General features: G+C 36.6%; 2 protein-coding genes across 3 annotated transcripts in view; both read right to left on the bottom strand.

Annotated features, from left to right (window-relative positions):
• BEND2 (BEN domain containing 2) overlaps positions 1-27,251 on the bottom strand; it is a 446,678-nt gene that overhangs the window by 33,948 nt on the left and 385,479 nt on the right. The gene's annotated exons all lie outside the window — the stretch shown is intronic.
• The window catches only part of CDKL5 (cyclin dependent kinase like 5), a 130,899-nt gene continuing 106,747 nt past the window's right edge, over positions 3,100-27,251 (bottom strand). The window contains exons 12-19 of one of the 2 annotated variants that reach the window (XM_035542237.2): positions 25,856-26,882; positions 22,668-22,769; positions 22,312-22,417; positions 20,295-20,418; positions 12,224-12,326; positions 7,892-8,014; positions 6,637-6,756; positions 3,100-5,411 (exon numbers count right to left, since the gene is read on the bottom strand). In XM_035542237.2, coding sequence (XP_035398130.1) covers positions 5,025-5,411; positions 6,637-6,756; positions 7,892-8,014; positions 12,224-12,326; positions 20,295-20,418; positions 22,312-22,417; positions 22,668-22,769; positions 25,856-26,882 — 2,092 coding nt within the window. In that variant the 3' untranslated portion in view covers positions 3,100-5,024. The remainder of the gene's footprint in view (positions 5,412-6,636; positions 6,757-7,891; positions 8,015-12,223; positions 12,327-20,294; positions 20,419-22,311; positions 22,418-22,667; positions 22,770-25,855; positions 26,883-27,251) is intronic. The other variant, XM_035542238.2, reaches the window with a different exon arrangement.

Raw genomic sequence — 27,251 nt, forward strand, 5'->3', positions numbered from 1 at the left:
TTGACTGTATGCAATGATATTCCTGGTAACAAATAAGCATCCGAGCACAACTTAGAGCAAGTGAACTTCAAACCTAATCTATCCTGCCTCACGCAGTAGCTATTAAGAAAGACTGCTGAGACAACAGGCTATCTACAACAGGTTTTCTCTTCAGATGAAGAGGATCTCCTGTAAAATTTGCTTTGCTTAACTATCATGAACTTTGCTTCACGATTGCAGAGTGGGGGATCTTCAGTTTCATTACAACATCTGAACCAAGCAATGTCTACAAGCATTCAGTAGCCTGATGAGCCCGAAGCAATGACGCACTGGTGCTGTTTGACTCTGAGAAAGGAGCCGACATCTAGAACTTCCAAGCTGTGTTATATTAAAAGGGTTTACTCAAATTGCTCCCTTTTTAACAAAGGCCAGAAAGTTAAATGGCTTTTCTCCTCATTCACTACAAACCCAGCTAATGAATGGTTAATATCACGACACCATTAGAGAGAACTGTTTGGGGAAAGGCACCCGTTCTTATACAGTGTCCTGATTTAAAGGTCATTTAAAATGATTTAATAGGGCACTTCACCTTTCCAAGCATCTTCTGTGACACTCCTATGCTATTCCAAATGGTGGGCCTACGTACATGAACAGCCCAGATGTGTGACTGAGGATAAAATCCCACTAATAAATGTATTGTTCATGCTAGCTGGAATGGAAAAAAGAAACATTCATTGCCACCCCACATTTTGCAGTATATTATATATGGCTATCCTTTTAATACTCTTTGTGTGACTGAGATTCAAATATTCTCCCAGTCTCTGACAGTGTTCAGCATATACAGAATTAATTACATGTAGGTATTTCTGAAGCATGTCTTGCTACCAAATTGTTTTAAGACAACAACAACAACAAAAGAATAAAAACCCCGAACACTTCTAGCTCATGGCTCCCCTCGAAAGCAGCTGTTTTTTGTCTTAGCTAAATAGATGACAGCACTGCTTTCAGAGTTCCCTTTGCTGCAAGGAATTACAGCACTGAACTGTTAAAAACACATAGCTTTTTCTGGGTGAACACGGTAGTCTACTCAGCTAAGTTATAGAGGCTTTTGAAGAAAAATCAAAGGTTGGTACATGGCTTTTTATATTATGAACATTCATCCTTCAGAAGACCCAACTGCAATGACCAGCGGCGTCCACAAGCCTATCGCAGGACACTGCTGCTTGAAGAATCACTCCAGCTCTGCTCCCCAAACAAGCTGGTCCAGCAGAGAGAAAGGCGACAAGCCTGAAGATGATCTGAGGGTGTGTGTTAAGTTTGGAAGTTTGAGGCCTGCTTTCATATTGATCTAAGAGAGCAACTATCTGTACATATATGGGTACATTGAGGTGGGTCTGACTTGGTATCAGAAATGAAAGCTTGGTACAAGTCCCAAGCCCTGTGGGATGGGGAACTTTTTAGAAAGACTGGATCGAACCTGGAACCGCTGACTTCCTGCCAAGAACTTGTCCTGGTGCTCAGTGCTGGCGACCTCTCGGAGGAACAAGGGATCTTGGACTGCGATAACAGAGCAAAACATGTTAAATAGCCCTAAGGGACTGTTCTCTGTGGTCAGGTCTGGTAAAAAAACCCACGTGTTGTTTCAGGTTAATGCATTTTCATGGCAGTTTAAAAGGACAGCTTAACCACATAGCTTCACACAGTTTCAATTAAGATGAGCTTAAGGTGCTTCTTTGTCAATTAACAAGAGCTCAAGAGCTATAGTAAAAACATATCTACAGGTTTAGGCAGCTTGAGTTCTGCAAAATGACTAATCGATTTCTGAAACTTAGTTTCTTTACTTTTCACATCATTAATGATGCCATAATAAGGCAAAGCAGCTTGCCAAAGAATAAAATGCTGTTTAAATAAGATACTTTATAGTAAGTAAATCTATAGAACATGTAGCACGAGACTCAAAGACCAGTGAAGAGGAAAGCTCACACTTAGAAAATTGTTTGCTCTGTAATTATCTTCTCCTTTATTGAGACAGCAAATCTCTGCCATATAATAAGACTCCTTTGGAAGCCTCAGCAAAATTACATTAGCAATGTTTTAAATATTCGGAAGTTAGACCAGGTTAAAAATACACAATCTATCCCAGCACCAGCTGTCTGAGCTGCTGGAAGTTCTTTCTAACAGAAGGAAGAAAATACTACATACATTCAACACAATTTAGTATTCAACTTAAATCTGTTACTGTTCGTTGAAGTTGAGATGAAAATGCAGTATGAAGTGGAAACAACTTTCTGTAAATACGGGCCACCAAATAAATACTTGAACATTCCTTAGGTCACTCTTGAAGCTTTGCTAACTACTTTAAATAGCTATATGTACAGTCAGAGATTACCCTGATTTAACTTAATGCATACTGAGGGAAACAAACAAACAAACAAAAACCTTGGGAAACATTTTTCCTTGCTAGAAACCAGAATAGCCACATATAGCCCAGTAGCATCATCTCCAGCAGGAAGCTCTTACTATCAAGATACAAATCTTGTAGAGGCAAAAGGAAATATATCCATAAAGTACAGAAGAGTCTAGTCTGAATGCTCACTCGGAGACATTCACATAGTACTGCTTAGAGCCCCACTCCCAGGCAATGCTTTTGTGAGGGATTTCAGTGGCATCAACCCATTTCAAAGCAGAGAACGGGAGTAGTCTAGTTGTGATGAACTGGTGAATCGAAGAGAGACTTTTAAAATATACTGCTAAACTCTGATAGTAAGAACTAGTAAAAATCACAATATCCTTCCTGGATGCCCACTGAACTTATCAAAAACTGAATATCCTTTCATGTCTACTGTATTTATATATGCTATATAAATACTCTATATGTTATAGCATATATAAATATACTATAAACCATATATATCTATAGAAAATTATACGCACATTTCTTGCAGGCAATTGACAAAGAATTTTTATTTTATAGTTTTTCAAATTTACCAGGCTTAATTTTTGCCCTGGACAAACCTGCTGTAACGTCCTTTCATATTGTACTTGACAAAGATTTTCAAAGTGTTTGTGCCAAATGTGTCATTGTTAGAACTTTGGTATGATTCAAGAGGTACCGAACGTCACGTCCAGTTTGCATTGTTTTCAAAGTAGGAAGTTCAGCTCTTACTGTCTGGCTACTTCTGTTAACTATATCTATGGCTAAGTCATCAATTTTACATTCAGGTTAATCTCTTCTCGGAACAGACAACATATTTGCAGGTACAAGTGTCTTCTGACGACACCATATAGAAAATGAACTATGCTGCAGAGTAACGAGGGAGTTGAATGAACGTGTTTGAAAAGGAAAGATTGTATTGTTCTGACACTACAGGCCTGACTCTCCTCTTATTGCACAAAGTTTAGACTGGCATAACTCTTTTGACTCCTACCAACTCACCTTCCATTTATTTTACTGGTAGCAACAGAGGAATCAGGTTATATATTTGCTATACTTGACATTCACCAACGTAAAGGCAGTTTTAACAATGTTGTACAGGAGACTGGAACCCAAGATCTAGTATTTTGCTGAGACTGGTCACTGAACTGTGTATGGGAATATTGGGACAGTAAGATCTAAGGAGAAATTAAGCTGCACGGCAACCTTCTCCCTCAATATCCAAATATCAGATTTGTAGTTTTAAATACATCCTGAAATATAAGAAAAAGTGCAAGAGTACTTTTAATTTAAATACAGTGTTTATCTTAATAGATTGCTAAAACAAGATGTAAAATACACATATGCATAAAAGCTTACACCATGATCTGCAGTGCCATGCTATGCATTAAGTGTCAAAGTTTGGCATTTCACTTGCAATTCATGCTATGTTTCTTTGGTTTTCACCCCTACTATTAAGTGGAAGAGCACCTGCTTTAGCTTGTAGTCATGGGGCACTTTATCTCTTTAGAGGAAAAAAAAATGGTTCTGGGGCTCTAATCTCTCTATGTAGATGCAGAAATCCTATGATTATTATTAGGAAATCTAAGGACGCAGGGGAGACCATACCACATTTAGATTACTGTACAGTTCTGCAGTCTCTTACATTTAACCAATACTTCCAACAAAATAGCCCATAATAAAGCTTGGAATTGAATGTTGTCTTTTGTTTGTTATCAGTAATTCCTATAATATTGGGCTCTCATAGCTGAGCAAGATTCATACTGTTACAGTCACATTTATATCCACATTCAACTTCCTTTTATTAGAAGTATAATACTGCACTTTATATCACAAATGTATAAAAATATGGCAGATAGTGTCATAACAATACTTTTCTTTTAAATGAGTATATTTAAAAAACAGACAGTTATTTTCCATTTATATATATATATTTATATATAGAATAAAATACTCCTGATGCAATATATAAATGTTACTATTAGTTTTTTATAGAAACTACTGTAGCTGTTGCACTGCTTCACAATGTTTCAAACAGCTCAAAATAACTTTACATTATAACATAAAAGATATGATTATAACAGTACGATATTAGGTCATCATAAATAAATATTACAAATCCTATCAAATATGGAAGTTTAAAAAACAAATTTAAGACATACAATTTAACTTTAAACCCTTAACGGGGATACACTTTTATCACATAAACCCCACTGTTTTAACTAGGCAGCAAAAAATGTAGTAAGGGCATAGGTCTAGACATGAATGTTTTCACCCTTGTAAGTGCCAATACATACCAGAAGTCTCCCAGCTTTCTGACAGAGATGTGCTCTAAGCTGGAATGTAAATGAGAGAAAATGGCAATACATTTTTCTCCCTGAATGGCACACTCTGCCTATCGTCCAGTGACATTTCTGATGACTAGTAATTCATAATTCGACTTGGTTTACTGTATAATCCCTGACTCTCGCTGTGGTGCCAAACAACATAGCTCCACATGTACATATTGCACACCTTTATAAAGCTGAAAATACAGTCTTACCATCACCAGAACCACCACCACTCCCCTACGCTGACCTCTGTGCGAGCTGGCCTACTGCCTGGAGTGCAATTACAAGGCTGTCTCTTTCAGGTCGTTCAGATTTGGCATCCGTGACCGGTTTGTTCGGTTATACGCGTGCCCGTTCTGCCCACTCTTGGAGGGCGGCTGGTCAGAGTAGGGAGGCCCGTCGCTCGCGCTCCTGTTGACGGGGGAGACGTGCCAGGTGGGCTCCAGCTGGCTCGGGATCTGCAGCGTTGGCCTGGCCTTTGCCTGCGGCTCTTGCCGCGCGTTGCTGCTGCCGCTGCTGGAGCTTTGACTCATGGGGTGAATTCGCACTTCAGAAAAAGCAGCTTTGGCCGGCTGGCTTGGTAGGGGCTGGAAGCGAGGCTCGGCAGGGACAGGATGGTTTGAAGAGGAGAGGTGTAACAGCTTGCGAAGAGATTTTAATGGCTGGCTCTAAAAGACATGGGGAAAGGACTTGACCTTCTGCTCTCGTTGCTATTGTATCATATCAGACTTCCTATAACAAAACTGTCATATCCTAAACTGAACATCTTGAACTTTGCAGGACTTCTTCACTTTTAGTATGTACTCACTTGGAATATTTCCTTCCAAGCTATGACTACACACCTGAGAAAAATGATTTCTCATTATCATTCAAATCCATCAGCTACCTGAAAAGATGGAATGGCTAGCTCAGAAAAAAAGCTTTTGTTCCCGTCGGTTATTTTAACCTTATGTCCTATGAAAACAGAGGCACAGACAATTGCACTAGCTCTCCATCTGTCAGTACTCCTGCTATTAACTTTAGAACCTCAGCCACATTTCATGAAGTGCAGATATCAGAAATATGAAGTACCTAAAAATTTGCTGAATGTCAACTGGGGGTTAGAGAGAACCTTGAGTAACTACCTGCACTGAAATAAAGGCTGGCAGAGCTCAGCAGTTTGGTATTTTGTTTGCCTGCAGCAGGGTGGTAAGCAGCTCTTGCCCCTCACAGCTTCTTTAGCTGGTAAAGCAGGCCAAAGGAGAAGAGACACAAGGGGTTACTGAAATGAGTAGCAAGAGCTGGGGTAAGCAAATTGGTAGGATAACAGCTCCATTAAATTCCACAGCTCACAGAACAACTCGCTTCCTCAAACACAGCAGCTGCAACAAACCCTCCTCTTCAGTTTTCAATGTTGTAATGGCAAGAGCATGGCCCAGAAGCTGTCTCCCAATCCCTGTCCCCCAGGCTGGTTTTAGAACTGGAGAACATAAAGTTGCATTCACGCAGTGCGATGCTCCAACGAGCCAGCCTGCATAACCAGCAGCCTGTGCCAGCTGAGGCACAGCCACACAGCAGTAGGCCCTCACTTGAGGGCACTGCCACAGCGCTGCAGTGCCTACTGCGGCTGTGCACTGAAATGTTGTTTGTCTCCAAAACAAACACATAACCACCATTTCTAAAGGCTCAGCGACTGACACAAGGACATACAGTCTCACCTCCTTTCCCTGTCATTCGTGTCTAGATTTTCAAAGAATTATGCAGCAATGCAGATACATGATTTTTTACATTCAATGAGGAGGGACTGGGGAGGATGGGAAATAACGTCAAATGCAATTTTTCTATTTACCGGAGAAAAACTTGTCAAGACACCTTCGTGATGTTAAAATACAGGGAACTGATAAAGCTACTTACATGAGGCTGGATTTCTGTCATCTTCTCAGGATGCCAATCCTTCTGCCTGCTGCTCTGGTGATTAGTAGAATGAATGGCTTTCTGTAATGCCAAGAGATCCTGACCATCAGTGCTAGGCATCTGCAACAAAACATTAAATACTGGGCTATTAATACATTTCTTAAGAATAGCTATAAATCATTTTCCCAAGTTAATTACACAACGCAAGTGAAGCCCAATACTGCAGCAGAATTGCAATGTCCTTTCATTATTTTTCCCCATAGTAAGTGGCTGCGGAGGTCATGCAGAGTTGCTATACCCTTAGCCCTTGAAGCATTCACATGCTGTTAGTGTTATTTGCTGTAAGAGAGAGCAATTAAACAAGGCTTCCAAGAAAAAAAAAAAGAAAAAAAAACACAACAAAAAATTGTTGAGTGTCATCTTCATTTAAAAAGCATTCCATACTGCAGTTAAGACCAAGGATCAGTTCTATAAATTTGTTCCTAATTGAAGCAGATCGAAATCATCTCTAAGCTCACATCTGGCCGATTTTGCCATCACAAAGAAAGAGATTTTCTTTTCCTCATCTTCCTGCTCCTCCACAAATAACCCAAACCAAATTAAAAAATAAAAAAATTCAACACCACTAAAAAACAAGAGGTAAATTCATAAAATTTTATGGCAGAAAGACAATGTAAAGCTTATAGAGACTTTTATTTCAGGAATTTTAAGCAAAAAAGAACAATTAAATTTAACCTATTTTTAATGCAAGCTGCCTTTTATCATGAACAATCAGCACAAACAAAAATATATTAGAAACATGAGTTAAGTTTATTTTTCAGAGAATCCATCATTAATATCTAATTAATTTTATATATAAAGGAGCAGTTAGCACACAGAATGTATCTCCAATATAGCTATAAAACAAACCAGCTTAATTTTTTTTTTCCTGATTGAAACAGAATGAGAAAATTTAAACATCGGCAATTTCACAACTATTTTCCTCCTTTAGCCCTAGTCCCAGGGCTCCTTCTCTCTGGAGCTGTGTATATTACATTTTCAGTATAACAAATGGTCAAAAAACTTTTTTTTTTTTTAAAGACATAATCTACTTCAACGGAACCACCAACTTTACTTGAATTTATTGAACTGGCCCAAGATACTTAACTGGCATGAAGAGAAAGTGATCCCATGAAAATAAAACACATGCTGCTGTAGTCAGTAAAGTAAGTTTACTGGAGCGTTTTACAGAGCTACTGTACTTAAAAATTAATACCATGGGTAGAGTGACTACAGGAAGCTTTTTCAAAGAAGAACTATGCTTTAAATTATTCTTTGAATTAAAAAGAGGGAAGAGGGATTTCTTGATGCTTGGATTCTCCCCGTTGGTTGAGTTTGTCTGTAATATAAGATACAAAATCTAAATGCATAGTATATCAATTCAGGAGATCTGTCCTTACTATATTAACTCATGATTATATTTTTGTAGTTCCAACAGTACATGGTATCAATCCTATAATCTGCTTCAGGAAAATATAATAGTGATTGAATGAAGAAAGTGTATGGAACAAATTCAAGGAACTCAATGCATATACAGCATGGAAAAAGAGATCATTATTCTTACAGAAAAAGAGATCACCTATTCTTATCTCCCATTAGGAATGTACAGTACAAAGTCTTTTGAAAACTGCAGGTAGGTCTTGTTGACTTTACTGAGCTTTGGATCAAATCTTGTAATTTTGGCAAGTGTTTGTTACTTACGATAATGATCTAAAATGTTATGGCATTTCTTATTTTTATATAAATAAAATATCAAAGATACACTAGTAATAGCAGCAATCGGTTTTAGAATGAGCAGTTGATAGTTACCTCTGGAAGAAAGAAAAGTATTTTATTTTTAGCTTTTAAAAAGAGCTAGGGCTCCAAGATGAATGATTTCAGTTCTGACAAAAATATGCCTTTAACAACTTCACGTACAACTGCAAGGGCACTGGCTGTTATATTTTTATTTCTGTAAGACAATCAAAGAGCATACCAATGGATGCACAAACAACAAACAGAACTGTTAAGTATTAAAATTATGAACAAGATGATTTCTCCTCCTCTCAGGTGCAAACAAGCCCAAGACACTTGCTGTGCCATTTGCCTACCAAAAGAAAGCTTTATACTATAACGGTTGTATGACTAAATATAACGATGGGCGCACCACCAGAAGAGATGGTCTTCAAACAACTTTCCCAGCTTCTAGATTCCATCCAAGCTACAAAAGACAACGTCATTAATTAGCACAGCCTGCTTAGAAACAATATGGTCAGAAGAATTTCCTGTTTGAAGTTCAGTAAATTAAAAAGGAATCAAAGCATCAGTAGGAGAAAGGGTCACTTGCAACTGTTTTTTCCAAAGTACATAATCTCTTCAGATCCATAGCTTGCAATATGTGCCACAATCTGCAAAACTCAGGCTCCTCTGAAGATAGTGGACATTGACACTGTACAAAGCCCTCATGGATACCAAAACGCTTAGTGACAGATTGCAGAAAAAAATGTGATTCTAGCAATCCTCAAAACCTTTTGCTGCATTACTAAAAGATTCCAAAACGAGATAAAAAGGAGAATAGATAAAAACAGCTCTTCAAAAACAATATTGCAAAGAATTCCCATAGCAGACAGTAGTGATTGTTATCCCATAAAGAACTACACCTGGAGAACTCTAGAGAGAATAATCCTCTGCACGAGGAAGTATCAGAAACTGGTATCAGTTCTGCGCTACTGGAGATTTTGAGAATGACATTATTAAGAAGATATCTTTAGTCCAATTTAAGTCATCTTTTATGACTCTTACAATGATCACCAGCAACAAGAAACTTGCCAAATAACAGTGGATGTAAGTAGTAAGCAATGGATGTGATATTATTACCCTCTTAACAATGTGTACTATTGTGTACTATTACATGCTTCTCAATATGACTGTTCTCTGTGTCTAGTTTGTTATTTGCTGCAGAAAGCTTGTATCAGAGTACATAGCTAGAATTACACACATCTAGGACTTTAAGAATTTTAAGCCTCAGAAAAAAATTTGGATAGTCACAAGGTATATGTTAAGATTTTTAATATGAGTACATTATTGCTGTAGTTGAAGAGCTATTACTACAGTGCTGTTAAAAGCTTTTGCTACTGAAGTCAAACTTGGAGCTAAATAATTTTCAGGTAATAATTTACATTCGTGGAGGAAGATCTTAATGAACATTCCAATATTCGTTAGGTAGACTTCCTCAACTAACAGACAAAGAACAAAGAACAGTGTTTGAAGCAAACACTTGCACACACATTGGTGTGCAGTCTGTCCCTAGATACTGTCCTGTCAAACAACTACAAGTAGAAACGAAAAGAGGTTTTTCAGTCTCTGGTTGAATGAAGTTGATGTCAGCAAGCTTGTAGATGAGGATGCAAGAGTTTCATCACTATTGCATTTCAGGAATTTTATGCATCTTCCTGTGAAATACTAGGTGTAACTAGCCAATGCATTTTTCGTTATGCAAACACTCTCTCCCTCTCCTTACGTATGAAAAGGAGTAAGGAGTACGCGTAAATCTGTCCTGGCTTGTAATCAGTGATGTCTTCAGTATCTACAGAGCAAGGTGCTTGATGGTTGGGAAAGTGCTGGATTTTTCATTGCAACACAACTCAACTCAGTCTCTAATTTCTTCACGTAGTTTAATCTGGAAGTAGTTGATACCTCATCTATCAGCTGGACTTTTAATATGTTCCCTGCCACCATGTCTGAATGGCTGAAATCTGAAACAGTGCAAATAAAACATCTTTTTTTGGAAAATGCATCACCGAAACCAATGGCTCCAGTATGCTACCTAAACCAATTAGGCGTGCTTATCCTTTCATGGACATTTTGATATCAAAAAATCCCAGCGTTTTAATCTAGATATTTAGTTCAGAACAGGTATCGAGGTGAACAAGTTCAGAAGGAGAGGTAGGAGCCACTGCCCTAAAACCTAGCTAGAAAGAAGACACTGTGCATTTTTGTGTGCTAGTTAACACACGCATGCACGTTCCATGCAGTTCAAAGAAAATTAAACAAACAACAAAAAAAGCAGACAAACACTCCTCTCCCCCAGTTTTCAACAGATCAGCCCTCCAACAACACCCAGTCATGCCGCCTCACTCTATGACAGAAGATATTTTGATTTAGTTACTCCCCTTTGCCCTGCAGTACTGTTAACTTCTTCTGAAGCCTATTTAACTATGATGAGTGAGCACAATTTACTCCATTTCAAGAACCTTCAAAACCATAACTGCAATTTCACTTACAGAAATACTACAACCTAATTTTTCAATGGCACTGAGTTCTTAAACAAAACCAAACCTGAAACGTGGGGAATTCAAGCAAGCTACTCTGAAAAGGGCAGCATACACTACTGTTGGAGATGATGATCCCACTACTAGATAAAACAGTTTGATTTTCAAATTCCAAGTCAAGTCTGAAATTTATCTTTTTTTTTTTTGTACACTGAGAACATCTGACATGACACCAAAATCAAAAAAGGAACTATTATTAACAAGTTAATAAAGTTACATTTTAGTGAAAAAGATATCATAAAAAAAAAAAAGTTGGGTAGAATTCTTCATTTTACTACCCAGACCTTGTTACACAGAAAAGTGAAATGTAAGAATGAAGCACACTGGAAAGAACCAGTAACATAAAGAGACAAAGGTTTATTTTTGACACTATTTTGCACATGAATTTTAGTAACATACTACTATACTAATAAAAAGCCCGTCTTCTGGTGGCCTGGATGAGAATTACAAGAGCACATTTTTACTAGCCATAATTTTAGATAAAGTACCTGCAGTTTTAAAATTTTGTAAAACAGATATGCAAATGTAATTTTAAGTATTTTACTGTTTCCAGAACTGTCATCCAAGATTGAGATGAGATGATGTTTAGGTTTTCCCAGTTCTTACAGGGACTTTCATTGTAAAACTTTGTGAAATGCTAATATGCCACTGCCCTCTGATAAAATATAGTTATTTTTCTCTCCCAAAACCTAGATGTAAATGCAGAAATACAGAAAAGATAGCAAAGGCATACACAATACAATAAAAGACGCAACCTCTTCCCCCAACAAAAAATAAAACATTGAGAATGGCTAAGGCACATCATCCTTATTCCAGTCACAGGGTACGGCAAGAAGTTGGAAGCTGTCATCAAGACACTGCCATGAAAAAGTTCTTAAAGAATTCTCCTTTATAGCAGTTTGATCTCCTCCTAATGGGTATCTGAAATTATTCAAGCTCTGAGGACACACAATAATGCAACTGCTACTTTTTGAACGGTATCAACATATACTGCAAAAGGATTTGCCACAACATCTGCTTAAAACTTGCATTTAAACGGGATGTTGAAGTATCTTAATGCAAACGAAGACACAGAAAGTGTATCTGACTGTCATATAGTGAAAACAGAAAAAGAACAAATAGATACATGCAGGTATGATCACAAATAATATAAATATACTGTACTAGTCTAGCATTTTAAAATAGTACCATTCAAAACTGATAAACGTATTTTCTTTTAGAAATAACTGCATACTTACAGTTTGAGATTTCTTCTTTTTCTTTTTTATTGCCCTGAAAAACCCTTGCTTTTCTTTCTCCTTGAGCTGTTCAGAGTGACTGCTAAGATTTTCAGGACTTTTCCTAAACATGAGATAAGGTATTGTAAGATAGATTTTATTTTGATATGATGCAAATTCTGTGAAATAATGAGACCTTATGCCAAAGAATGAAAATTATTGATTGAAGAAAAAAGATTCTTAATGTTTAAACATTCATTGGTTCAATGGTTACTATACAAATAACAGATAGTCTTATTAAATGGGATAGGAGGAACAAAGTGTTAGGGTAAAATGATTAGTCAAACCAGTGAGTAGTTACTTAGGGAAAAGGTAAGCATGCATGTTTTTTTTAAGCCAGAATTTAATACTCAAACCAAAATATTCACACACAAGTTTTTTTAGAAGAATGAAAATTGTATCTGAGAGAACATACAACTGGTGAGGAGGTACAAAAGCACTGGTCCAGTTTATCCATTGCTTGCCGGAGAGCCGGGAGTTGCAAAGTTCGCCAGACAGAACCAATTTCAATTGACACTCCTGACCTTTGCTGACATGGTTCCAAATTTATCATCAGGGAGGCTGGGGATCCATTTCAACTTAAAAACTTCAGTTAGTTTGTTATGCATGCGCGAGACAGTGCTGGCAAAAGAAGATGACCCGAAAGTGGAACAGTTGACTTCCCTGAAGACTGAATTTTATTTGTTTCCCCCTCATATCTTGTTTACAGCAGAATTAACTACAGCTGATAACCAACACGTTACTTTAAGTGTACACAGTAAACTAAGGATGTAAAGTACTGATAAAGAGCAAAAAGATGGCTTACGCAGGACATCAGTGAGACACAGCTGTATGCAGTTCTAGTGCCCTTTAAGCTATTTTGAAAATTGGAAATGCTGAAGGGAAGTTTCACGGAGATAAAAAGAATGGCCTACACTAAAAGACTCAGAGATTTCAACCTCTCTACAATGTTAAAAACACAGCCAAGGCAACCCCAACATTTAGAGTTTCCCTGATTGTGGCACACAGGTACTTATCCAGGAAGAAATTACAGACCTTTAAAGCAGAGGGCAAAGACATAACAAGAACAAGTAGGTAGATGATTAGGCCAGAGAAGTCTTATTAGAAATAGGGCACTGATTTTAACAATGAGGATCATTAACCACCAGAAGAAACTCCTTAGTGAAGGAGTGGATTTGCCATCTTTGACATTTCAAATCAGGACTGCATACGCTTCTGCCAGATACACTGCTGGGCTTCAACCCCAGAAAATGGATGACAATTACTGGCAACTAACATATGTGAAGTCATACTGGATCATCTAATTGCCCTTTTTTTAGCCTTAATTTGTATGAAAATAAAAATGAAATTATTCTATTGTCTTGCTGGAAAACCTGAGGGACAGCCACAGTTCCAAGGGCTCTGGATGACAAAGAGAAGCTGTTTTTCTTGGAGCAACTGTAATGTAGCAACACTTCGCTGCCTGCTATAGTTATCTTCGGGTTCTAAATCTGGCTTAAAATGCTATGCTGTAAACTGGTGATTCAGCTGCTACTACATGCCAAGCTGACATTTTTTTCCAAGCAAATGTGAAACACATTATTGAGGTGGGAATGACGACAGTTGTCCCCCTTATTAATGAGTATCTTCACTCTGAAATGGGGTTTGGTCAGTTCCTCCATTTCTGCCCAAAACCATCTCAAACTCTGAATGCTACCTGGTTCTAACTAAATGCATGTAGTATTTAAACACTGTAACAAAGTATAATAACTGAGTAAGAGAAATGTGCAGAGAACGAAAAATTTATAGGCAGAGGAGATGGTGGGAATTTTCCTAAGTTAGATTTTTTTCAACTTAAATCTAGATCCAGAAAACACACTCAGATGTTCAATGATATAGACAATATGAAAATTTGAAATCTGAAAGTAGATACAGGAAAAATCTCTAGTTTAGTATAAATATTAAATTCCTACCACATATTTTAAACATACGGGACTGCTAAAGATTCCTGCTCATGGCATGTCCTTGGATTTAGTACCATTGCATAACAGCAGTAAGTCTTGTATTATTCACTTAAAGCATCACAGGAGAGCCCAAAAGTAAACATTACTGACAGCTTTACATATTCTGTCAACTCACAAGAGCGACTTCACACAGACAAAACAACTCCTGAATTATTTACTGAATTATTTTTAGGAGTTTCATCTTCCATAATTTGTTAGAAAGCTTGGAGAAAAGCATGCACAACAAGTATCCCGCTTGCACTCTCAAAGTCATGTGAAAGGGGCTGAGAATCTCCCAAACCTCTCCCCAGAGGAGCCACTGCACATTCTCATCTGCAAACATACCCCCAAAACATGGCCTCAGTGCGAATTACCAACCCAGACACTATGCTGCCTATTGAAGAACTAGACTCAGATCAGATCATAAAGTGCCAGCATGGTTTGTCTGCACCGTCCTTTAAAATTTGTCAACGTCTCGCTCTGGCTTTTCTGCTCCAACACTGAATCCTCAATGGAGACGCTGTATTTTTAAAACGCGAACTTACTCTTTAGAATAAAACTTGGGACAATTTTTGCACACTTTTAGACAGATTCACTCAAGTGTAATTCTTTTCTTCATCCCAGTGAACCTGGACAAGAAAACTGCTCCCCACAGCAGGTGAGTGGACAGGCCAGAAGTGAAATTCTGTTCTATATTTTCCTCTTTATAGCTCTAATGACCAGAAGAAAAAAAAAAGTAAGGGGCTGAGAACTCTGCTCAATTCCAATTGCTGCCTACCCAAAAGCCAGTGGTTTTACATGGACGGGTTTATGTCATTAACTCCTATGACTCACATTGCAGTACAGTTCTCTGAAAAAGCACTGACCTTGAAAAGCAACTGCTTCAAAACACATGCTCATTATGTGAAGAGAGTGAACATATATAGCATTATAGCAGGAAGTTTCAACACCAGGATTTTGTGCTGAGTAAAAATAGAGCAGAACATTTTGATCGCCGAGATGAAACACCGGGATATTTTAGGCATCCTGAAAGATGGTTTTCAGACAATGGACAGTACAGGAATAAATGAGGATTATCAGAAAAAATCTGTATGGTATAGTCATACGGCAATTCTTACAATTTAACGGCCAAGTCCTGGTATTTTGCATAAAGCTTCAGCTTTTGAAAGCAAGCAGTTACACCAGAGCCTGTGTGTCTTTCACCAGGAAGTAAGACTAGCCCTAGAGAAGAGCCCCCACTGACAGAACTCACCATCAATCAGAAACTAAAGGCAGAATTTCCTCTCCTCCATTACTTTTATCCTTTTTTTGTGCCTTTTGCATGCTTAGGACACATGATATAGATCATATTGGTTATTCTGGTCAGAGACATTTGGAAAAAGACACAGAAACTAAAGAAATGCTTTGACTATCACTAGCATTTATTGCCCCCGGGGAGGAAAGGTATCCAACCACATGCAGATACATCAATGTGTAGCTGCATGTATTTATGGAGGCAAACAAACTGCTGTGCTTCAGCATTTACTTTAAAAAAAAAAAGTAGTAGGAAGTATGCTGCATTCATGCTGCCACAGATGCATTCATACTGCACATGGCTCCTTTTTTGGAAATTTCTTGTGGTCTTCAGTTACTACTCTTCAGTACCCCTAATTTCAGGGGATAGCCTGGTTAGAAATCCTCTTTAGCTGCCACCATACTACTTACTCCCTTTACAGCACAGCTCACAATTACGTAAGTAAGATTTTGGCCTAAAGGAGAAGTTACTGAAATATCTGAAGTTTTCTTCAAAATATTAATGAACATTAAAAAAATCCAACCACCTTGGCAGTTATACAGTTACCATAAACAATGGCAAGAAAATGTCTGAAACCAGTGAAGCACCTCAAATACATGGTTTACCTAAGATAAAAATATCAATCCTCCAAGTTGAAGCCCTTAGTAAAAACTTCTAGGTGTAACAGCCTGGCACTGAAAGCTGAAAAATCAAGAGATCAAATCAGAACATTGCTAAGAGCTGAAAATCTTTTTTCATGTGAAAAAGTAGGATTTATTAACTGGAACAAAACCCACATCTACCATCTTATATATAGAATACCACACAGAAGCCTCTATAACCACTAGATCACTTAAGGCTACAGCTTTACTAAAAAAAAACGTATACATACTTGTATGTGTGTGTGCATATATATGTATATATACACACAAACATTTTACACCTCCCCTCCCCAGTATAATTCAACATTAGTAAACAACAAATATTTGGAACTAGTTGGCTTCATGAACTTGTACTTTCCTAGGCTTATTTCTTGGACCGAATATTGATGACTACAAATTTCGTAAGGATTCCTTGCAAATAACATTATATTTCACTACCAAATTTTAGTACAAAAAAAACTACTGACGACTGGGGAAGGGCCAGGGAAGAGGCACTCACTGTTTACTAGAAGAGAGCCTACATGCATTGGCAGGGAGGCTCAGATGCAGCCATACAGATGAAAAAAGCAAACGTAGGAGATGATAATGCATATGCAAGAGTCTTGGGTAGGAAACGTCAAAGGGAGAGCAATACCACTAGGAAGGTGAACATCTTCAGGCTATGTGGAGCAGACTCCTAAAGCCTCAACCAGTGCAACACACAGCTGATTTTTTAAGCTTGCAAACTACAAATTTCGAATATTGGTATTTTTAGAAAAAAATCTAAAAATCTGTAAATGAACTGGAGCGTATTTGTAATGCAGGAATAGTTGGGCTGCAGACAACTGAACAAGCTTTCAACTACCTTGTTCAGGTATTGGCAACCTTCTTGTTCCACGGACTACAGTGTGACTGCATTGTCACACTGACATTGAAACAGCAAAATTAAAGCCAGTCGGGTCATGTTCATAGCATACCGTATCGTTTTAGAGTCCTAAAAACTAACAGCAGATAGATAAAACAGTAAGCCTCAGACACTCCTAAGAGTAGGGTGGTTTGTGTTGTGTTGTTTTTTTTTTTGTTGTTGTTCTTGAGTCACAGAGTGTGTGTTTATATATTTATATATAAAATAATATTGTATGTATCTCCCCTTATTTTTTTCAGGAAAGTATAACATATGGTAGCTGTCATAGAATGAATACATTTTAATGGACTTAAATGGTCCAAGCTTTCCAAAATTCCCCACATATCTTGTAAGCAACCAACGCAAGAAGCACTTCCAATGTGATGGAAGATGAAGTTCTGCATGTTGGAGTTTATTCCAAGGAGATACTTAGAACTGTAATAATGCAATCCAAAGGGTAACTCAGGTCAGCATTTTGGTACATTGGCAGAACAAGGTTTAAGTATCTTGCATACTACCTACTAATTTTGCCCAGGTTTAGACAAAAGTTGTGAGAGAATAAAATTCTTGTATCTAAAGATGGAAATTTGAGCAAGTTCAAGGTCACTCACAGGAAATTAAACTCAAAGATTTTCTAGAAGGATGAAAATTTGCCTTTTTCAAATCATCTGAAGTTCAGAAATGATCTAGTAATTTAATAGTAAAACCTGATAACAAAAGTTGAGTTTATAACATCTTTATTTTAAAGAGGCAGGACAGTGAGGACAGAGTGAAGAAATGCACACAAAGACAAGGGAACATTTGTGACAATTCAGTCTAGCAAACATTCACAAAATCTTTGACAGAAGAAAGGCAACACAGAGCAATAGTATGAGAGAAGCCATATTTTACAGTAGTGGCAAGTCCAGGTGGAATACATGTCACTCATAATTTGAGATGAATTGTCATGTACCAGTTACGTATGTCCATCAGACATCAAATATTTATTTCATCATAAAATTGATGATGTAAGCAGAATCACATTCCATTAGAGCTTTCAACATTTTCATAAGCATTTACACAACTTCTATACAGAAAAATAAGTAGAGGAACAGACTCTGCATCACTCAGGAATCTGCATTTATGGCACAGAACAATTTTGCAACAACATTAGACCATTGCCAGGACAACTTGCACAGAGTAACATGTAGAGCTGGGCAGGAAACATTTCAGGAAAATAGGGACTTGGAAAAGCAAAGAGAAAGAGGAATGCATGCCAAAATAGCAGGTAATTTGATGTGGAGGGCACTGCCATTCTTTCAATTTTACAAGACAAAATGCTTATTCTTCTGTGGGTTTTTCTCTCAAAGGAGCTGCTCCACTTTATGGAAATATTTGAGTATAGTAAGTGGAGCAAAGACTTAAATCTAACTGTCTCAAAGTTAATCTAGAGCCTTATTCAGTAGGCTGTACTCAGCATCTCTTGTGGTCCTTTCATTATTTCAACAAGATAAAACAGCTTCGAGAGAATATATTGAGGGTAAAAACAGAGAATGTGCTCCGAAATAACCTCTAACCTCTGGTTCAAGTCTTTCACTTATTAGATCTAAGATCTCTGTTCAAGTCTCTGGTTTAAATAACGAAGAACAAAGGCTGTGCACTTGAGTTCCTTGTATGAAAAAATATAATGCTGACCCCCAAATATTTGTTATTTTGAGTATCTCTCTAGTTCTGACTGTGAATTCCATCCTGGAGCTGAAGAATCGTTCCAATAAAAGGTGAGTAGATATTAGTCTGTTCCTTTGAAAAGTTTTGGTTTTAGTAATTTAGCATTGTAAGGAAAAAAAAATACTTTGCCAAAAAATTCCCAACCAGCTCTAACAACATATACTATTATTTCTGTTCAGAGTTAAAATAACATTACATATTCCTTTGTATTAACCACATTATAAAAGGTAATATATTGCCAAATGATATATAAAGCAAAACAAGATTCCAGTTAGCTTACGTTATATGCCAGATAAAAAGATTCAGATATGAAGGACAACAAAAGATGTAACAAGGTTCAACAGTGGAAACAAAGACCTTCTTTAGCCACAAATTACAACATAAGTACCACCTTTTTACATAAGTGACGAGATTCCCAAAACTAGCATCCACTAAACTGATGTAGGCGGAGCTACTGAAGGACAGGAAGCAGACTCTAGTGTATCAGAGCAGGAGACAAGTGTTCTGGAGTAAACATCTTCTGTTGCTGACTTGGGTATATAACCTGAACAAAAGCTGAAATAACCAGTTGTTTGTGTCCCTCCCCCTTTCCATTTCTTTTTTAAGCAGGTAATTCATAGGTTGTTCATATGAAATTACATTATGTCAACAAACCACTGAAATAGTTCTTTAAATAGCATAGTTTTATCACTTTCAGAGAGCAGTGTTTCAGATAGTGGTACGAAGTACAGTTGAATCATGAGAATGCATACAAGTCCATTCCTCCCAACAATCCTTTGAAACTCCATTTGCTTATTTTTATTCACTGTGCTTTATTGTGATCAAAGTAGAACATTAAGAGTATTTTAGAGCTGTACAGCTCTCACAGCAACAAAATTAAGATATTTACTTTAAGTCCTGCAAAGCTACACATATGTTGTCATTCTACTAGCGTAATTATAGTTAATTATTCTATGTTCTATATGGAGTCATGCGATGTTTTTTAAAACCCTTTAAAATCAATATACACCACTAAGATGTTGCTTCGTCCATTTTCCCATAGAATGTACTCAATTCCTTCTGTGGTGCGTAAGCAAACAGAGCAGCAGTCCCCATTGTAGGGTGAATATTATATTCTTCATTAATACAGTCATATTTTATATATGGAAACATGCATTTTGATAACTTTTTACATTTTTCTGACAATTCATGCTTCTGGAATCCACAAATGAAGCTATGGGCTTGCTATATGCACACAAGCACTTTCTATCATCTTTAACCAAAGACTGACAGTAGAAAAAAGAATCAGGGAAGACCGGACAAAAGTGTACAATTTTTAATGCAATCAATGTGATGGTGTGATGAAGTACTTCTTGTTGCTCAAAAGGGGACTGCAAACATGCAATGCTATGTCAATATAGTCAGAGGAAGCAATTAAGCATGTACAGATAATAGCAAATTTTGCAAAAAATTTTTTTCTTCTTCTCTTAAATCCCCCCCTTTTTTTCCTGCCATTCTCTACACATCTGTATAAATAACAACTCACCAGGTATCAAAGGTGGTTTGTCTCTTTGAGTGGTTTGCCACCGTGCTGCTGTCTGCTGGTAATACAGAGGCTCTGTTTGACACATTGTTTTCTATGTATGTACTCTCTGGACGTGGAGATGGAACTGAACAGAGAAATAGCAAACACTGTATACTGAGCTCTGCCAAAAATCACATCTTTTGAGTTGTCTGCTTCCTCTATACCTCTTTTATAGAAACCAAAGAATGAAGAGACAGTTGTATGACCAAAAAAAAAAAAAAAGTAGTTTGTGCTTTTGTACAGCTTGGTAAGCACTTGCTTTCTAATACTTGCAAGATAATATTGTAAAATGATGGCATCATCAGAACTGGGGTAAGATGCTGTTGGATATTGAGAACGTGGATATTGAGAACACCTCTATCTATAAGGGCCCACAAGTGCGACTGATAGTTAAAAATAGGAAACAGAATATAAGGTTGGAATATTGTTATTACAGACATGAAATAATACAGTTTACAATTCATCTTCACTCCGGACTTAAAAAAAAAAAAAAAAAAAAAAAAAATAAGGTTAATACCCACCCTGAAAAAAATTACTTTGTGTTTTAATGTAACTAAGAGTAAGGGATTACTCGTTAAAAATAAAAGGATCAAAATCAGATACAATATGTTTTCAAAAGAATCATACCGTATTTTCAAAAATAGGTTCTACATACCTAAATACAAAATGTTATCAGAAGTACGAATATCGCCAGAAATATATGCACTGGATTAAAAATTCATCAGACACTTGCTGCAGCATTATTTCAGGATCACACTAGACTATCAATCAAAATTGAATTGGAAAAGTTTTTTCAAGCTATAGTACAAAAGCACATGCCAATAACGTCTGTGTGAAGTCAATACTTAAGAACTGAATATATATCTGAATTTGCTTTTTCATGGCAACTTTTTCTTTCAATAGCTTTTACATACACTATTATTAATGTATTACTTGAATATAATTATTTCATTGTAAAAGTGGTATTAAGTCTTTGAACTAAAATGAAGTTGTTTCACAGACGTAGTTAAAGAGGAAGAAACCTCTACTTTATAATAAAGTACTGAATACAACCCCAGACCTATAGTTTCATTAGCACACGAGTTAACGGAAGGTCATTCTTCCCTGGTGCCTCTCTTTCACAGTGCCCAGTTTTAAGAGTGTTTTAAAGATTAATAAAAGCAATTCAGCATTAAGGATTCTTCAAGGATTCTCTGTTACACTGTAAAACTTTAAACTCAACAGCATTGCTCCAACAATTAAAACTTCAGCGCAACGTTAAAGCTTGTATATTGCAATGGGACACCTGCAAGGGATGACAGATTTGAACATGTCTAAATCAGGTCATCAGCCAACTGATCAACCTGAAGAGGATCAGAGGGAGATTGGTGACTCTACTTAAGGTTATTAGGTGACTCATAATCAAATTTTAGCTGATTGTGACTTCTTAAGGTTCAGGGGAACCCCACAAGCTTCCTAGCACCTGTGGAACAGTAATTAGCTTATCATCCTTGTCCTTTTCAAAAGGATTACCCAGGTTTAGCCATGAGACATCTGCTCACAAATCACCATGTTTTCTGTACCATACTAAAACAGTATCTATTTGTGTATACATATATAAGCATATGCACACACATACATATATATATGTATATATATATACACACACGCACATATATATATACATACACACACGCGCACATTCCTGGGATTATATAAATGTCCTTTTACTTGTAAGGAACTACACTGATGATTGTTTTTCATTCAATATAAGTTATCATTTGCAAATATGCAAAAATACTTTTTGCAAAAGTAGAATACAAATATAGTTACTACATACAACTTAGCAGGTCAACCTAGTATCTGAAAATGTGGTAAACATTCTTTTTCCAATTTTTTTTAGTTGTTCACATTAGTTCCCTGTATGCTTTTTCACTACCTCATTTATATTCCATGTTAAAATTCTTGTTTAAATTTTAAAGATGCACCACAAAATTACCTCTGTAAAAGCTGCCAACTCTTCTTGGAACAGGGTCATTATACAGAATTCTATTTTCTTTAGTAGATGCTCCATCTTCTGTGTGTGGATCATGATATGCTCCACCCTAAACAAAAGAACAGTCAACTATTTAAAACGAAAGTGGTTTTAACCAACATAGTAAGCAATAAACTCTCAACTTCACTACACACAATTTCCCTTTCATGTCATTAATTACTGCCAGCCTCAAATCACAGACCCCGTAATCAGTAATTATTTGTTTTAGCTGTTTGTTCAATTTTTCCAAAATGACAAAAATGGCATTAACAAATTTTGCCTCTTAATTGTAATTTTAAATACTTCAGCATGATGCGGACCTCAGATTTTCGTCGTGAATGAAATGCAGCTGTAACATCTCTGGAGGAATCTTTTACTGGAGGTCTTGTTAAATTTGTTTCTGATGGAATCTGGTCACTCTGCTAATGGCAAATTTTAAAAAGTAAACAGGACATGCATATAATTTGTGATTATTGCAACACCAAAGCACTCTCTCTTATCAGATGATATACGGTAGTACCTAGAGGTACCAACAGTCACAAAGTCTACTGTACACAAAATAAGAGGTAGTCCCGGAACTAAGAGATTTATAAACTAAATAGGTAAGTCAGACCTAGCAAAAAGAGTTTAATCATCTCTAATTTAGACTGTTTTCCTGAAGAAAATGCTTCCTGGAAGGTACTTTAATAAAAATTTAAGTACACCCTCAGAAATATTCATATGTATGGAATTTGCAACCAAATATAACTTAACATGACTCTTAAATAAACCAAATGCTGCAATTCTTTCTGCAGCAGCGACCAGATAAAATTCAACGTTCTAAGACCCCACAGGAAACTGTACTGAGACCCCTGTATGAATTTAAATCTAGAATGAGAAGGATGAGACTTTAAAAAGACAACAAACCAGAATTAAAAATTGGAATTTCAATTCAGTATGAGTGATTTGCAAAATCAATTTTGCCTTTCATTAATGAAGATCTGGTCTCACTGCCAAAGACAAAAAAACGCTTGAAACTTTGTCAAGATGAGAAATCCAACTAAAGCAATGCTTTAAAATCACAGATTGGTTCTTTAAAATTTGCAAGAGGTTGATACGTTTGATTAAGTTACTGCTTGTGTAAGATATGTCTTGTTTTGCAGCAGTTAAGTTATAAATATGAGACAGTAATAGCAACTTGTACTTGATTTCTTTTCCTTACCTCCTTTTGTGTACACTTAACTTAAAAATAAAAGAACCCTTAAATTAACAGTGTTGTAACTAAGACTTGAAAAGCACCCAACCTAACACTGAAGGCAAGTCGTTTTTGTTTGTTTGTTTGTTTGTTTTTTGTTTCTTTTCCTTTTTTAAAGGAAGATTTAAAACTGAGCAAACAAAGGATGTTTTTCTTTAAAATGACCTAGTGGTGGCTAAGAGAAACTAGGAACAGGGAAGTGAAGAAATGTCACAAAATGTGAGCACAGAGAGAGAGAACAGTAGTAGAGAGAACCAGAAGAACTGAATGGAAAAATTTAATAGGAAAATAATAAAGGTTCTTTGAGAGCATTTATATTATTCCTGAATTTTAAAGTTCATTAAGGCTGAAGAAAGTGAAATTTTCTCATTTGTAATACAGAATGTGACCAAAAAAAAAAAAAGACTCAAAGAATGACTTTTGTGTAAATTCCTTCATAAGGCATATGAATATTGTTAATTTAATATTCAAACTAGTGAAAATGAAAAAATATAGGTGTGAATTTATAGACTTGCCATACATTTCAGAAGAATATTTTTCCTTTCAGACTCCTGCTGGTTGAAATACCAATTTAAAACAATGAATTAAAAGCTTCAGATTACAAACACTGACCATAAAAGATAAAGGTGAATTCTTTACAAATGATTAGGCATTGCAAAGTAAACCAAAATGAACAAAACCATAAGCATTAGGATGTACATCGATTTTTCTAATCAAAATAAAAGTTTGTCAGCCAGCTGTCAAAAGACAAAGAATGATCTGGTAATATGAAATAAAATTAAAATTATTTATCAATTAATATCCACTACATATTTCAGAAAAAGATTCTGATACTCTGAAGAATACAAGGCAGCATGAGCTTTTATCAAAAAGTCAACTATTGGTTTTACTGCCCTCCTACAGTAACATCTTGAAGAATAAGTAACATTTAACTTATAACTGAAATAGGAGAGAGAACAAAATGACTCCACAAAGAAAAAATAAAATCTCATTTTGAAATGGAGCTGTAATCCTTTCTAAGTAGCTATTGTTCTTTAAATTAGATTGTATTTCTCCTATTCTTATGAGATTTTTTTTCTCTGCTTATAATGAATACGCATAATCCTGAATGGAGAAGATGTGGTTAAGTACAAAAATAATGTATTATAATTATGTTATAATTATTTAATGTGCTTTTAAATAAATAAATACTAAAAGGAAAAATGTTTTATGTTTTTTTTCTTACTGAAGAGCCACCCAGTACATGAAAACTTTTTATGTGCTGTGCTACTTGCAGACTACATTAAGTCCACTACGCATATTTCTTACATAAACTAAGTAGGCAGAGGTTTGTTTAGTCTCTTACAGTAAAGCATATTTTTAGACCTTCAATAATATTTGTAGCTCTTTGACTTCCTTCAATTTGTTGACAAATCTGAACAAGAATTTCTCTCCTTTTAAGTCACTTTATTACACATATGTGTATTAAAAAACAAATAGTCATTCTATGTACCTCACACCATTTTGCTTCAATGTTGGGTCAATGGTAATAGCAATTTAAGGATCTAGGGACAGTCATCTTGTGTAAGACATTAAATAATTCATAAGTATTATATAAGGAAAGTAAATCAACACCAGAACTGGCCCTTCCTCTACACTAATGAAATAATATAACATGGTAAGGTAACTATTGACAGTAATCATTATATCGCTGCTAAGAAGTCAATTTACTCCAATTTACTGGTGGCTTCTCCAACATCAAATCTCTAGCCTACCCCAGTTATTTATCATATTAATCAGGAGAAATACTGCAGGTTTTGATATCCCTCTAGTACATTACGCCATTTCATCAATAACACCATGCTATTAAGCAAGTGAAAAAGCTCACTTCAAAAATTAAGATTAGAATTCACAACAGAAAGACATAGAAGAAAAGCTAAATAAAAACAAAAATGGGAAGGTTAATTAAGCAAAAATAATACAATAAAAATGACAGAGAATGTAACAGACTATGAACTAATTAAATTTTAACTTCACAGTTTCTCTGTTCTCACATTTCAGTACCTTAAAAGAATAGTATTCACAGTCCAATTAACGTGGTCTCTCATTTTGCACTCCAAATATTTAACCTTCTTTAAAAAAAACCAACACCTAACATTCTTTGTCTTACAACACCACGAATGAATAACTAACTATGGAAACAAATAAATAGAAGAGAGAAAGCAGGACACTGTTCCCACACAAAATAAGACGAGGAAGGTAAGTCTTCCATAACAGGTGGTATTTTGAACTAACCCTATTAGTATCTTCTGTACAGTCTTCTCGTGAGGAGCCAACAGACCTTGTGAGTGACTTATGCTGCACCTGTGGAGATAACAGTTGCAGGCTGTTTGCTCTGGCTGCCATCCCTTGCCCTATGTTTAAGCCACCCTCTGAGCCCTTTGACCTCACTCTGTCCCGGCTCACATACATCGAGTGTCTATGAGGGCGCTGCTGCGAAGAAAAAGGACTGGTATAACCTAGACCATAGGAAAAAGATTCATGTGGAGCAGACAGTGAGTGGGAATGGCTTCCATCCATGTGATCTGGCAGTTTTAACTCCTCCATTGTTTTGGAGTGCCTGGTCGATGGTCTTCGGGTGTCCAGGGTACCCTCGCTGCGGTTATTCCTAGCAGATGGGCTGAGCAAAGTTCTGTTATCACCGTGTCGGGGAGCGGTCGGACTGGTGGGAGAATTCAAGTCCATGCAGCTGGATGGAAAATAGCGACTGCTGTTTGGTTCTGCAGCCTGAGCCCTGGCCTCAGACAGGTTGCCCACGGATTTTGAGTCTGTCAGAACCCCGTGGCTCTTTGACTTTGTCCGATATGAAGGACTCTTAGAAGACTGTGGAATAGTATCAATGTAGCTGTGGCGACTATGCTTATCACCGGGTTGCAGTGTCCCAGTTTTGCTTTGAGAAGTTTCCATAAACGAGTGCCGGTTCTGCTGAGATCTGGTGTTAGACTTCATGTACTTTGTGCCTGGACCATCAGAACTTTTGGGGTCCACGTTAAAATCAAATTCTGTTTTGGCCTTTGTTTCCTTTGGGCTAAGAAGATGTGGCATGTTATTATTGGCTAGATCTTTGTTACCAGATCCAGGCTGGTTGCTTGACTTCTTTGTATGCATTGGGCTATGTGCAGCTCCAGAAAGGTTTCCATTTAAAAAGCTTTCATTTGCTGGAAGACCCTCTTCTCTTGGGCCGCCAACCCCTAGTGTCTGTATGTCCTTGCTGTTTGATCTGTGGTGTGACTGCAAAGCAGAACTTTTGCTGGCTTGATTTCTACATTAAAATGCATAAAGAAACGTTAATATACCAGACTACATGTTCATATATTAATAACTTCAACAAAATCATAATCATTTCAGAAGGGAGCTACCATTTAAAACTGTAAAATTTATCTGCAGCAAATTGAACAACCGTGAAGTAGGCATCAGAAGCTCCACTAGAGTAACAAATTCACAAATGTTAGTACATTGTTGTTTTTTACTGGTTATATCCTAACAGACAAAAACAGTTTTGATTAAAGGATTTTGCTAACAAAAAAAAGAAAAGATATTACTCAGACGTGTACTGGATTTAATACGTGTGTAATCACTACTATAAGCAGTGCATTATGAAAATCAGCTGTATATTCACTGAAAATAGAGT

Source organism: Cygnus atratus, chromosome 1 (assembly GCF_013377495.2).
Source record: "Cygnus atratus isolate AKBS03 ecotype Queensland, Australia chromosome 1, CAtr_DNAZoo_HiC_assembly, whole genome shotgun sequence".
Lineage (NCBI taxonomy): Eukaryota > Metazoa > Chordata > Aves > Anseriformes > Anatidae > Cygnus > Cygnus atratus.